General features: G+C 33.2%; 1 protein-coding gene across 1 annotated transcript in view; it reads right to left on the bottom strand.

Annotated features, from left to right (window-relative positions):
- The window catches only part of PATJ (PATJ, crumbs cell polarity complex component), a 320,321-nt gene that overhangs the window by 273,718 nt on the left and 31,042 nt on the right, over nt 1-15,561 (bottom strand). The window contains exons 10-13 of the mRNA XM_011369533.2: nt 11,375-11,466; nt 9,910-10,051; nt 7,066-7,212; nt 3,751-3,827 (exon numbers count right to left, since the gene is read on the bottom strand). Coding sequence (XP_011367835.1) covers nt 3,751-3,827; nt 7,066-7,212; nt 9,910-10,051; nt 11,375-11,466 — 458 coding nt within the window. The remainder of the gene's footprint in view (nt 1-3,750; nt 3,828-7,065; nt 7,213-9,909; nt 10,052-11,374; nt 11,467-15,561) is intronic.

Below are 15,561 nucleotides of genomic sequence, written 5' to 3'. Positions count from 1 at the left end.
GTTTCTGGTGTACAGCATAGTGGTTAGACATTTATATAATTTACAAAGTGATTCCCATGATTAGTCTAGTACTCACCTGGCACTATACATAGTTATTACAATATTATCAGCTATATTCTCTATGCTTTATTTCACATCCCCATGACTATTTTATAACTACCAACTTGTACTTCTTAATCCCTTCACCTTTTTCATGCAGCCTCTCAACACCCCTCCCATCTGGCAATCACCAGTTTGTTCTCTATGAATCTATTTCTTTGGCTTTTCATTTATTTTGTTCTTTTAGATTCTACATGTAAATGAAATCATATGGTATTTGTCTTTCTCTGTCTGACTTATTACACTTAGCATAATACCCTCTAGGTCTACCCACGTAATTGCAAGTGGTAAGATTTCACTTTTGATAGCTGAGCAATATTCCATTGTATATATGTACTACAACTTCTTTATCCAGTCATCTATTGGTGGGCACTTAGGCTGCTTCTACATCTTGGCTACTGTAAATAGCACTGGGTCATAAAGAAGTTTTATTTTTAATTTTTGAGGAATCTCCAAATTGTTTTCTATAGTGGCTGCACCTGTTTGCAATCCCACCCATATTATATGAGGGTTCCCTTTTCTCCACATCCTCGCCAATGCCTGTTCTTTTGTGTTTTATTGATGACAGCCATTCTGACAGGTGTAAGGTGATATCCTCATCGTGGTTTTAATTGCATTTCTTTGATGATTAGTGACTTTGAGTATCTTTTTATATGTCTATTGGGTATCTGTATGTCCTCTTTGGAGAAATGCCTATTCAGGTCTTCTGCCCTTTTTTAAATTGGATTGGTTTTTGTTGTTGTTGTTGTTGTTTTTGGTATTGAGTTGCATGAGTTCTTTATAAATTCTGGATAGTAACCCTTTATCAGATGTTTCATGGGCAAATATCTTCTCCCATTCATAAATGTCTTTCCATTTTGTTGATGGTTTCCTTTGCCGCTCAAAAACTTTTTAGTTTGACATAGTCCCATTTGTTTACTTTTTCTTTTGTTTCCTTTGCCCAAAGAAAAAATATTACTAAGAGCAATGTCAGAGAGTTTGCTGCCTATGTTTTCTTCTAGGAGTTTAATGGTTTTGAGTCTTATATTTAAGTCTTTAATCGACTTTGAATTTATTCTTATATGTGGTGTGAGAAGAGATCCAATTTCCTTTTTTTTTTGCATGTATCTATCCACATTTCCCAAAACTGTTTATTGAAGAGACGGTCTTTATCCTGCTGTATATTCTTGCCTCTTTTGTCATAGATTAAATGACCACATAGGCATGGGTTCATTGCTGTTCCATTGATCTATATGGCTGTTTTTATGCCAGTACCATGCTATTTTGATTACTAAAACCTTGCAGTATAGTTTTGTATCAAGTGGAATGATACCTCTGACTCTATTCTTCTTTCTCAAGATTGCCATGGCTATTCAGGGTCTTTTATGGTTCCATATAAATTTTAGGATTATTTGTTCTAGTTCTATGAAAAATGTCATTGGTATTTTGATACGATTGCATTGAATCTATAGGTTTCTTTGGGTAATGAACATTTTAACAATGTTAATTCTTTCTAACCATGAGCATAATATATGCTTCCATTTATTTGTATCTTCAATTTCTACAGTGACATACTTTTCTGACTAAAGATCTTTTACCTTCTTGGTTAAATTTATCCCTAGGTGGGTTTTTTTGTTTTTGTTTTTGTTTTTTGATGCGATTGTAAATGGAATTATTTTCTTAATTTCTCTTCTTGTCTTCATTTCTTAATTTCTCTTTTTGATAGTTCATTATTGGTGTATAAGAATGCAACTGATTTCTGAATATTAATTTTCTCTTGCTACTTTACTGAATTTATCAGTTTTAACAGTTTTAATAGTTTTTTGATGGCAACTTTAGGGTTCTCTACATATAGTATCATGTCATCTGCAAATAATGACAACTTTACTTCTTCCTTTTCAATTTGGATGCCTTTTCTTTTTCTTGTATAATTGCTGTGGCTAGGACTTCCAATGCTATGTTGAATAAAAGTGGTGATAGTGGATATCTTGTCTTGTTCCTGATCTTAAGGAAAATACTTTTAGCTTTTCCCCATTGAGTATGATGTTAACTGTGGGGGTTATTTTTACTTTTAAATTTAGACCTTAAAACAAAGTTTACAAGGTCATTAAAATCAGACAAGTATAGAAAAACTGGAGAGTGTGACTTTCCATAGCAAGCTCAAACCATTTCCCTAGGAGCAATAGTTGCCACAGAGACAAACAGAAAGGTCTGGACTGGTGGGAAGCTCATGGAATACTTAAGCTTTGTAATCCTGGCCTAAAACTATTCTGTTACAATAGTGGATATTCACAGAAGTGAATGGCTTGCAAGCAAAATATTGATCATTTGCATCTGTAAGTTGTTAATAAAATATGACACATCTGGAGGAGATAAGTTGAACAGTGATCCAACTAAAGCTTTTAAAAGTACTGCACTTCAGATAAGCAGACTCTGGAAGAAAATAAATAAGAAACTTTGGAGTGCACTCATCTTGCCTGGCTTCTCTTTTCTGCTTCTCATCCCTCAGAACAACAAGTTACAACTCTTAATGAATAAGCTGTCACTTTAAATTTCCAACTTCTAATTCTGTCCCCTCTTTCTAGCCCCTCTGTTATTACTTCTACATGTGATCAATGAAATTTGGAAAGGTAGTTATATGGAGGATAAAATTTTAACAAAAAAATAGCCCATCACAAAACTGGCCATTTATAAATATTGATACACCAAATCACTTTGAATATCAAACCATTAAAGGTAATAGAATAAGTCATTTGCTAGGTGATAGCCTAATGACAAAAACAGCATTCAAAATCTATGAAGTAAAGAAGCAATAGTTCACAAAAGCTGACATCTAGGTAAAAAATTAGCAAGAGAAAGTAAACTTTTGATGCATCTTGATGACACTGGAAAATTCTGGACAATAGATAGTGGCTATACATTCTGAACCAAGAAGAGAAAAAAATATGCAACCAGCTAACAAGTACTAATGACAAACATATGTAAGAAACCGTGAATGACAATAGAAATTTAATAGAATATTTTATTACTAAAGCATTTAGTGAACACTATAGAGGATTTTCTAAGTACAGTTTTCTGCTTTCATGTGGATTCATATGGGGAAATGTAATCAATCCCCTACTCAATGAATCTAATAACAGGTGAAAGGCAGTCTAATGGACCACTAGCACTATAAACATATACCTAACCTAAATTACTTCCTGTTCTCCCAAATACATTTGATAATCATTCTTTCATTTTTCTCATAAAACTGTAAGATTCTTTGTGAAACATAGAACTAATATCCACAGCCCTTTCAGTGTACAATAAAACAAACAGATCATAAAAGCAATCGTAAAAATGCCAGCAATTTTAAGCAGCTGATACAGGTTATAAATTTAAAGGCAAGCCCTCTTTCTCCCAACATTTTTCTGCCTGTTGTTGACTTAAATAGTTTCAACGTGAACTGTCTGCTAATTGTAACTAAAACTTGTGTTCAGTCCTTAATTATTCTTATAGTTTAAATGCTTTAAAAAAAAAATCAATTGATTGATTTAACAGGAAAGAAAGGCAAGAGGGAAAAATAAAGGCAGGCTGGCTACTCTTTAATTCTCCCATTCCTTTAAATTGTAGTGTTAAGGGCTTGACATGAAATGAGACATGAGTGTTTTTTATTTGAAGATTTTAACATACCATTACTTCATAATCAGGACCCAATAGCTTTTCCCATCTGGATTTCAGCTCATTTTCTGGAGAGTCTGTGGCTCTTTCTGGATTTAAAAAGAAAAAGTCAAAGCTACTGTGAGCCAAATACACTTAACTATTAAATTGTTCAAAAACAGCAGTTTCAGCAAGTAAAAGGGAAATAAATGAAAAGGAAAATGCATTAACTTAAGTCTACTAGGTAAAGTAAATCACAGGTGACTTCTAAGACTAATGTAAAATGTAAAGGCTGGCTGTTACCATATTATGAAAGGGCCTTTGGTACTAAGGAATATTGAAAAGGGAAGAGGAATGATGAGTTTTAAATGAAATTTGAATTATATACGGTTTATATATAAACATCCTGTAGTTTACAAGTAAAATGCATCTGGCTTAGCTTTGTAATATGTTAGAATAAACAAGGATTTAATTTAAATGTTAATCACTTCAAAGTGGTACCTCCACTCACCCATGGGAAAAGTAAGAACTTATCAAGCTATCTTTACTATCAACTAGGCATATCAACGCAGTCCATTCAGACTTTTCTCTTTGTTGGACATAAAGGCAGGCATGTCTGGTTTAATTCTACCAGTGGGTGGATGAGCTTTAATAAAACAGAGACTTTGGTTTTACTTTGGTCTTTTGTGGCTACTTTGTTATTATATACTTAAGATTTTTCTACTTGACAGTAATATTGCCTTTTTTGCATAGGTAAGATAATTTTAAAGAGCTAAGACAGATTTTAAGTGTCCTGCCTGTCCTCCATATGATCTTAGCCAGAAGCTTAGTACACAGTGTGTAGTCTTAATAATGCCTAATAGGCAAAACTGAAAGTACTAAGACTATAATTTCAATTTATATCTATAGTCATAGCAGAAAATAATCAAATCTCTACCTTTTTCCTTTAAGTAGAAGAAAAACTCCCAATTTGGTTAAAAAATCGAACAAGTCACAGAACACCTATCACAACTGACATCACCATCTGTCTCAAATCAAACACAACTTGCAGTATCAGCTTTTAGTCTTCAGCACAGACAGCTCATCTTGAATGCATATAATGCTTAGTTACATAACATAACAACTTAATACATTATAATTTAATACACAAAACCTAATTACATAATAATGAAGTAAAACACGCTAAACTCAGAAATCAGAGACTAATGAACACCAAAAAGTTTAAATTACTAGATATACAAAAGAATATCCATGAAATAATTATATGCTAGATAACATTTCAGGAATAACTAATGAAAGGTCCTATTAAAACCAAAATATCATTCAGGTGGGCACCTTTGTGCCTACTCCTGTTAACGTTTCCACAAGAAACTGCAGTAACAGGTCTACCATCTTGCCTGTTAAATTTCTTCCAGAGAGCAGTTTCTTATCTGGTAAGTTAATTTGAACAAAATTTGCAATAAACTGGTTGAACTGTAAGCTTAAAAACATGGTATTTAAAGATATTTCATACGCATGTATAAAATAATTTCGACATTTTAACTTCGATTCTTTTGACTATATTTTACCTTTCAGTTATACAATGAAAGTTGTCATGAGATTTAAAGCACAGCTCAAAGGCCTAAGTACTAGAGGAAAGAGATTAATTTATTTTCAGCAGCTCAATAAATCCTGGGCTACACAAAATGATCAAAAAAATGAACTGTATGATGATCTGAAACAATTATTCCAATGGAAGTGAAGGGGAGCAGACTATACTGTCCCAAAATATGTCACTTTGACATATGGATTATTTTAAACTGAAGGTAATCAAGACCCAACAGACTCAGAAAAAAGTTTTGCCTCTCCCTTACCTAGAAGAATTTAGAAAGGAGGCCTGGCCCCAGAAGAGCTATTACCAGAGACAACATTTTTTATCTGAAAGACCTATCTGCATGGCAGGGCAAATTTCTAATTACCAAACATCTGCCCTTCTTATGATCCTGAGAAGTATTCTCCTCATTTTTGAAGCCTCAGGTCCCTAGTCCCATTCTTTGGCTCAGAATGGCATATAAGTCTCAATTGCTCAATTTGTCCTTGGGTCTCATATTTTTATGGGACTTCCACACATACGAAATTTTTCTCCTGTTAATCTGTTATGCCGATTTAATTCTCAGACCAGCTAAAAAATCTGGAAGGGAAAAAGGAAAAATGTTTTCGCCCCTACAGCAAAAATACATATACATACATACATACATACATACACATACATACATACATACATACATACATATATACATAAAAGCTAACTTCATAGCTGTTAGAATATTTTGGTCTTACTCTCAAGTTGAAGTTGCACATTCATGAAGAAAACTGTAGTGAGGTTGATCCAAAAAAAGAAGATAGAACATTTGATTTTTACCTGATAGTTCAAGGAAAGTCTATCTGGGTTCCCCAGAATTATATAGCGAAGACTAACTGAAATCTACTTGGGTCAAAAAAAAAAAAAAAAAAAGGTAAATTTCTAAATCACAGGAAATTTTTTAACCTGAATGAGGGGTTACTCCTTCCTTCAGGCCATTCTTTCCTGAATGAAGGCAAAGGCAAAACCAAAATTTCTCTGAATGTGAATGGTATTAAGTATTCCATTTCATTCAACTGGTGAGGCTTTCCTGAGCAGTTCTGTGCAGGATATTGTGGGAGGCTCTTAATATGCTTATAGAACATACTATAGTAGCCAAGGTATCAAAATACAAAGTAAAAAAACAAAGTTGCATATCATTAAAAAAGAAAAGAAAAATATATAGCTACTCAGGAGTTTGATAAAACATAAAAAAAAAGGATGCATTAGGGAGATAGTTTTATAAATTCTATAAATGTCTAACCAATGTACTGTATACTTGAAACTAAAAAAAAAAAAAAAAAAATCATTCCAGCCTACTAAGGTTGTGTAAATCCTACTAGAAAATAATTTGATTGCTTCCTGGGGGAGGAAGGGGATGAATGCATTATTAATTTTTATGGTGAAAAGGAGATACTGTTATATGTATTACATGTATGCAGATAGCTATATATCTATAGCTATATCAATAATATACAAGCTAAAGTATGTAGTAATTAAAAATGCTGACAAGATCAAAAAAGTTATAACATTAATAAAAATGCATTCAAAATTAATATAATCAAAGATTAAACAACAATATGCTTGGTCCCCAAATTGCGATGTGTTAAGATGTTTATATTTAGAATACCCTATTTTATATCTCCATAACACCTCTAAAGCAACCTCACGTTACATTGACTATAAAGAAAGAAAACAGTTAACAATGAGAAAGTCAAATTATTTTGAATCAAATGCTTTGTGCCTACCCAGTTTTTCTAAGGCTTGTATGTTATCATTTTTTAGATTATCCATTTTTTCTTCAGTTTCTTCATCTTCACCATCCAAATTGGTTTCTGTTTCCACTGCTCCAGTTAGAAAGAGGGCTGGTGTTTTTGGTGGTTCTATAACAGTTCCTGAAATAAGAATTGCTAACTTGAATCACAAGCAGCTAAAGACTGTATTTAAGTGAGCTTATTCCACTTCTATTCTGTTTCATAACCGCATTACAAACATCTCAGGTGACTTACATATATGATTCCTTTGTTTAAAATCCCATGTACAATAACCAATCGATTCCTTAAAAAATAAACTTTTTGGTAGTATTGAAAAGAATAAGGACCTAGGCAGTGGGAAGAGAAAGGCAAGGTGAAGTCGACAACAAAGCAGGAGTAGATGCTTTTTTATTATAGCCTTGGAAAAGAAAAAGAACACTCTTGCTGAAGTGGTGGAAAGAGCGAGACATGAAGAGTAAACTGGTCCCATTGCTCTTGGCTTTCCTAGGTTCTGGAAAGACATCATCATGAATATAACAAACAACCTATGTAGGTAACCTTATGAATTGGAAGGGAATTGGAGAGAATTCCTCTGGTTGCAGAGCTCTCTTAGCTAAATTGAGCTAAGTAAAGCAACAGGACATCCAAAGCTTTAAATCTCAAGCATTCAAAACACTATGTATCTCTTCAACACAAAAAACGTGAACAAGAGTCCTTTTAGGTTATTTTTTTTTAATTACACATTACTTATAAAAAGTATTCTTACAAAAAATATTTAAACCCTTATAAAAAATATTTAATCTGAATCTAACTAAAGCTTTAGATCTAGCTTCTATAAAAGACATTTAAGGACAATTGGGAAAACTGAAGTACATGTTGGGTATTTGATATTAGGGAATTAACTATTAATTTTCTTTGGTGTGATAATGTTATGTTTAAGAAAATATCCTTATGTTTAGAAGCTACAGACTGAAATATGTAGGCTAAAGTGTCACGCTACCTACTACTCTAATCATTCAGGAAAAAAACATACATAGATGAAGCTAATATGGCAAAAAGATAACTGCTGAATCTAAATGTATTAGGTATATTATTTTTTGATATTCCTGTATGTTTGAAATTTTTTATATAAAAGGTCGAAAAGCATAACCAGTTAAAAGTTCCTATGATTTTAACATGAGATTTTAAACAATACATAGAATTTTTTAGATCATTAACGAATTGATACACACTAAACATACAGCCTAGTGCCAATAAAAGAAATGCCAACCAGAAGCTGCTAGTGTCAACGGAGAGAAGAGTTACACATTAGGGTTTACCATACAAAGCAGTCCAGTGATGTGATTGTGTGCTACAGATAGTACACGAATAGGTACACAAGTAAGTGTATATAAGGTATACACAAAGTAGGAGTCTAGAGGAGATAAAGTAAGATTTAGAATGGCAGAGGAAGGTATTGTGTAAGAGCTGGAATTTGTACGATTTGTTTCTGTAAAACAGACTTAAATGCTGACTTTGTGGAAGGTACACAAAGATGTTACCCGGGGCAGAGGGCAAAGGCATAACCATTCCCCTGCATTATAGTGGCTGCACATTAAACAACTGATTAGAATGGCGTGTGATAAATGCTACAGTAGAGTGCTCTTCAAAGAATGCTAGTGAAACACGGAGGAAGGACACCCAAACCTTGAAGGAAGAGGTGCAGATTTAGAGTCAAAACTTATCCCAATACAAATTTAAAATGTAGGCATGCCCAGTAAACAATTGCTAATTCATAAATGACATACTTCATTTGATATAGCAGACTGAAGCCAAGGACTCTATCAGAGCTATTAAAACCATTATGCTGACATAAATATTTATGCAAACCTTTTAAGGTCAACATAGCAGTTGTACAATTTGTACTATTTAAGCAATTTTAAATTTCATATATATAATGGAGTTGACAAGGCATCTGTCTTTCAGCAGCAAAATTTCCACCATCACATAAAACTTAAAAAGTTCCAATTTAAATACTAATCAATATTGGTTGAGAGCAAAGGTTTCTAGGCTTATTATATCTTCAGAGGAAGGGAAAAAAATGTATTCACCTTCTGATAAACTCTAATGGAATTATTTCTTACTCACTAGTTATACAACTAGTCATCCATTTTAAATTAAATGTGTCCCCATGACTGTCAAATTTTGTTAATCTACACATTTCTAAGTTGATAATTAAAAACTGATATGCATATAATTATGTTTTTGTTCCATAATGAAAATTTATATTATTATAATCAAAATAGCAAATATTATTTTACAAATAAAAATATTATTGATAGAAATCCATATTTTCTCTCACTATATTTTAAAAGGTAAATCAAGAGACATTAGAATCAAATCTCATGAGACCTAGGAATACCAGGTGCTGTAGGTGTTTTAAAAAAAAAAGGATAAATTATAAAATATATCATGGGAAGTAAAATGAAACATGAAGCCTGAAAAATGTCAAAGCATTAGACAAATGAGAGCTTTGGGAACAAAAGGTGTCAAAAAGCTTTATTATTCAAATATGAGTAATAAATGAAAATTTGAAGCTTTTTGGGAAAATGATTTCCATCTCCATTTAGAGAAGCTCTCAGAGCTTAATGAGTTTTAGGGTTCATGTTCTAACATTTGGACTGGCACATTGCAATAGGCAAAGGAAACTCCTTCAATACATAAATGAGCTGATTCATTTCTCCATAAGTGCATTCCACATGGTGGGCCATTTTTCCTTCCCAGACTCAGAGCACCTTCCAGAGCTATATTTCTAAATCCAGACTACATGATGGGGAGAAGGACAGTGGAATCCATTACCTCTGTCTGAAGGCTGTTCAAGTACAGAAGCTGATAAGGATGTCTTCCTTCGAACAAGGGTTAGATGTAACACTTGCCCCGCATTTCGTAATACTTCAACAACATCCTGATTGGCAAAACCCTGAATATTCACACCATTGACCTGAAACAAAATAAACAGAGGTTTCAAGTTAGCTGTTATTTTAAATTCTGGCAAGGCAGAATAAAATTAGGCAATTCATTTTATTCCAAAAATAATTTGTATTAGACCTATGAAAGTATTTGAATAAGGATGCAAAATAAATAGTAAAACATGCTGACAAACTTCCTGAGAAACTAGAAAGCAAATGCTCCTAAGTCACACATTTAACTTACAGCCTGAGAGAGGCAGAGGGTCTAATTCTGATGATATTCAAAATTGAAAGTGCCATAAAATACAGTAAATTGTTAGACATAGCTCTCAAGATATATTAATAAGTCATTATTATCGAAATTAAAGAGGTCATGTAATATTTCATTCCTCTACTACATCAATTTGATATTTTCCAGAAGAAACACACTGATCTCTCTCCATCAGGTTTTCTAGTGTTCTGTAAAAGTATGTGCAAGAAAGGTATTTACTAATCTAGGTCAAGCCCAATTCCATATTTCTGAAGTCCATCAGGACCAAAAGACCTCTTCCTTCAATCTTCTTGAAGCCTGACAAACCATTATACTTTTGCTTTCCTCATAAGTATTTTCCCTATAGCATCCACAGCTGTTACAGATCTCCAAACTCTGCAAAGCCTAGTAATGTAAAAGCCAAGAGTCATGAAAGGTGCTTCCTTATATAGACTTGAAGGACAAAGATTCAAATTATACAAACAAAAATCTGTTTCTATCGTAAATCACTAAATTAAATGAGTGTATATATGTGTGTATGTATATATGCTTCAAATATTATTAAACTGTAAATTTAATTTTCTACTAAATGGAAGAAAGACCAATCTGAATTGATAAAAGGTAATTATTATATTCTCAAATATATAAAATATCTCAATTTTGTAGGTACACAAAATTACTGTTAGCAGAAAAACTACTTTCACAAAGAAATAAAAAGATTTGGTAAATGGCCTATTAATTTTATAAAAAATGGGTGAATTGAAAGAACACAAAGAGGTGCTTGAAAAGTGTTTTCTAGGAGAATGCTAGAGTACCTTTCAAATATATATGTGTGTATATTAAAAATATATATAGGTACATATTAATTTTTCCTGCCAATATGGTTAGTGACTCTTTTACTCAAAGATAGTAAAAAAAAAAATTAAAAAAAAAATCAAATTTAGGATCATAAGAGTACAAATTAAAGAGATTTCACTAAAGTAACAAATTTAACTTTTAAAATTTTATGGGACTATTTAAGCCATTCCCCTCTCACACATATTATAATAAAGATAACTTTTTTCTCCAACTTGATTCAATTCTAAAACAGAGGGCAGTTACTTACAGCAACTATTTTGTCATTCACTTGAATTTGGCCATTGTTGTATGCAGCGCTGCCAGGTATCACACTTTTCACATAAATCCCTGAAGCTTCCCCTAAGGTGCACAAAACATATGGAAAAAGGAAGAAAGCTCTAATTAGGCCTTGATTGCAAAATTCATATCAAGAGGTTAATTAGCTAAAGGGGCTGACTGGAGGCTTGATAAATAGTATTTTGAACACAAGCAGAGAAATTGATGGATCATTTCAAACTGTCACCATCATGTGACCCGAATCTGAAATGATCTGACTGATGACTATTTCTGGAAAAATAATCAGTAAGAGAACCTTAACAAAATGTTATCCAATGTAAGTTGGAATTCAGGTGAAGTCTTACTCTCTTCTCTTGGTCTGTCATCCTTCTCACTGTTGACTCGGCATAAGCCTTCATCATTTTTCACCAGTATTACTACAAGAGTCTCCTAACAGGTCTTCCTGACTATATGTAGTTCACTGTTCATGTTAGCTTCCCCAAACACAGAAAAAAGAGAAGTACACATAGACTTAAAAATCTAGAATAACCTTGGCAACATGAAATAATCCTTATATTATAAAATAAAACATTTAAACAGGAAAAATGGCTATATAAAAATTACAACTGTATAAAAAGTATGCATGCCTATGGGCAAGGATTGGAAGGGAAATTGGAAAGTGAAAAACTATAGCTCTGGATGATTTTACATTTTTATTTTTTAATATCAAATGAACTTAAAACATTGTCTGAAGAAGAAAAATAATAAAATGCTAATTTCATAGAATCACATTCAAGGACCTCCATAATCTGCCTCAAACGTCTTTATTTCCTTTTTTTATTAACTTCATCCTTCCAACGAGATGAAACTACAGACACACTAGACTCTTGATATTCCACCAAAACACCAGGTATGTTCTTGATTTTATCCCTTTTCTCATTTCATTTTCTTCCTGCCAACCTCACCCCTTCTATCAAAATCTTTCTCTTTCCCCATGCCTAACACAAATGACTCTTTCTTTGTAAATTTTCCATTTCCCTGTCAAATTGTCATCCGCCATGATAGTTTGCTTGCGTCTCTGCTAAAACACATATTTCATTTATGCTTGAACAACTGAGTGTTCTTTACATGTTTGTCTCTCTGCATAGACTTTTCTTATATTCATTTTCCTACCCCTTCCAGAACTAAGAAAGTAACTGCTTAAAAGTTCCAATGAATAAAATAAAGTGAAAATCATTTTGAAAGACTACATGTTAAAAAGCACATTGAGTTTTCTAAAATGTTCTGTCTAGTTTTTGGATTCACCGCTGCCCACCCACCTCTAGTCCTAAAAATCACTTTTGAGGGTAAAGAAGTAAAATGATTCTTTTCTTTATTCAGTAATATAAACATTAAATTTTATTCATTTTCTATCAATTCTGCACTTTCATTTTACTCTGCATGTATACTGTTAGGTTTAAAGAACACCTTGAAAACTTCATATAATAAATGTTCATGAGCCATAAGTTTAGGAACTCAGCCATGATTTCGCATATTAACCAGACAGCCTATTAAGAGCTACTCAATGTAGTTTTTTGTGACATTATTATACAATCCATACTTAGCTCTTTTGAAACTCATTTAAATTCTGAGCCTAAAAAAGGTGGCACTTAGAAAAAGCTAAAGGTTTGAAAACAGTTATTTCATTAGGCTAAAATAGCACGAGGTGGTCTGACATGAATTTCATTCAGGACTTTGAATACATTAGCACTTTTAATCTTTCCACCTGCTGTTAAGTACATAAAATAATAATTTTTAAAAAATTAACTCTCTAATCTCGCCATTTTATAAAAAGCTAGAACATGTCATAATTCTAAATTTTCATGTTACTAGCAAATACTGTGAAAAGATTTATTTTCCTTACTCTAATGATTTTCTTATAATAATGGAGCAACTTTTACAGAGAAAGGTATCAAACCTTTACATGTAGGAGTTGAAGGAGTATTATTATTCAGAGATACTTGGACCATGTATTTATTCTTACAATATATTTCCTTTATATGAAAGGAAAGTAATTCTAATTAATTTGTTTTATCTTATTTTTTCCAGGAATTACACATAATAGTAATACTTTTTTGACATTCACGATATGAAATACATGCAGTAATCATTTTACTTTATCACATGTAAAATGTCAAAATATGTAACAGTCACACTATTCAAAATATATCTATCTTAGAAACAAGAAGAGATACAATTCAAATATTATATACTGTTGGGTAATTAAATTCTGTCGTTAATGACTATCAAGCCAGCTATAAAACTATTGAGATAAAATTGTGTAATACTGTGACTTATGTTTGGTCTCCATCCACAGTTCCTGGCTCATAGTTCCCAAAACCTTTGGAATTTCCTAAGTGTTGAGAGTGATGACGTCCTTTTGTTATCTTAATGAGATGACTTTTGGCAAGCACCTAGGGATGAGGGCTGGTTGTCAGAGAAACCAACCCTGTGATCAGAGGTTTGGAACTTTCAGTCATAAACTGAAAGGGTGGAGGGGCTGGATATTGAGTTCAACTGCCAATGGCCAGTGACTTCATCAATCATGACTATGTAATTAAGTCGCCATAAATCCCCAGAAGGATAGCTCTGTTGGTCCTTTTTCGGAGAGCTTTCCTGCTGAGGAAACAGAATGCTTCCAGGTGCCACCATGCTGGGCCCCAAGCTCCACAAAGACAGAAGCTCCTTCATTCAGGGCCCCGCCCCACATATCTCTTCATCTGGCTTTTGATTTGTATCCTTTAATATCCTTTGTAATAAATTGGTCATCTAGTGAGTAAATTGGTTTTTCTGAGTTCTCTGAGCCATTCTAGCAAATTAATCAAACTCAAGGAGGGTGTCATGGGAATATCTGATTTATAGCCAGAAGTACAGGTACCACCCTGGGCTTGAAACTGGTGTCTAAAGTGGAGGCGGTATTGTGAGACTGAGACTTTTACCTGAGAATCTGATTCTATCTTTGGGTAGATAGTGCCAGAACTGAGTTGAATTCTTTGACATTTTGCTGGGTTCTGAGAATTTCTTTTTGGAATTTGGTCTGGGAACCCTTTTTAACCTTTTTCCCATATAGGAAAAAAAAATGAACCTCACTGCCAGCGTTGATTTAACATCATGCGTAGGAATCCTATGTTTAATAGGATTTGACATTTTCAGCGATCGAGAATTACTATATTCTGTAAATGGAAATATCACCACTAAAAACAGAATGCTATAAATAGAATGATGTCATTTGTTTCCAAAGACTATCAGTATACTAGAGCGATGTGAAAATAATAAAAGTGAGATATTTTGTGGCAAACTTTGGGGGTAAGGTTAGGACTGTTATCCACGAGTTATCTCAGGGTAAACGGGAAATGGATTAAACTGTGATTCTCAAATTACTGAAAAGTACTAGTTGCTATTATGGATTCATGGTTTTATTGTTCAACGTTTAAATTAAAATCGACAGATATTTAAATTTACTGTCTAGAAACCTTAACATCTTTTACGATTATTTCCAAATATAAAGTAGAAATGATTCATTTACCTGTATGAGCAGTTCCAACATAGCCAACAATTCTAATCCCAAGACTCTGTCCATCTTTTTTAATGAGTTCAACATCATAAGTTTCAAAAAGGGTAGAACTGTCCTAAAAGAGAAAAATAATTTTAGTTACATAACTCTGTGTACATAATCAATTTGTGCATGCTTTGTCAAGCAATTTCTTAGCACCTATGGAAGGCAGAATTTTAAGATGGTCCCCATGACTTTCTGATCCTTGGTGCTATTGCTGTGTTTATGTCACATTACCTGGCAAAAGGGAGATTATCCAAGTGAGCCTAATCTAATCAGGTGCCCTTCAAAAGCAAGGACTTTTCTCCTGCTGATGGGAGAAAGGCAAGTGAAAAAGATTTGAAGTATAAAGACTGGACTTGTGGTTTGAAGATGGAGTGGGTCATGTGAGAAGAAATATGAGACAGGGTAGGGCTTAAGGAGTTGAAAGATGTTCCTTAGCTGACAGCCAGCAGAGAGACTTCAGTCCTACAACTGCAAGGAACTGTATTCTGCCAACAATTCGATTGAGTTTATGAATGGATTGTCCAGAGTATCCAGATTATGAGCCCAGCCGGGCCAATATCTTGATTATGGCCTTGTAAAAA

Source organism: Pteropus vampyrus, unplaced genomic scaffold (assembly GCF_000151845.1).
Source record: "Pteropus vampyrus isolate Shadow unplaced genomic scaffold, Pvam_2.0 Scaffold151, whole genome shotgun sequence".
In the NCBI taxonomy this organism is placed as follows: domain Eukaryota; kingdom Metazoa; phylum Chordata; class Mammalia; order Chiroptera; family Pteropodidae; genus Pteropus; species Pteropus vampyrus.
The sequence above is the reverse complement of the archived record's forward strand: the minus strand, read 5'-3'. Positions and strand labels throughout refer to the sequence as shown.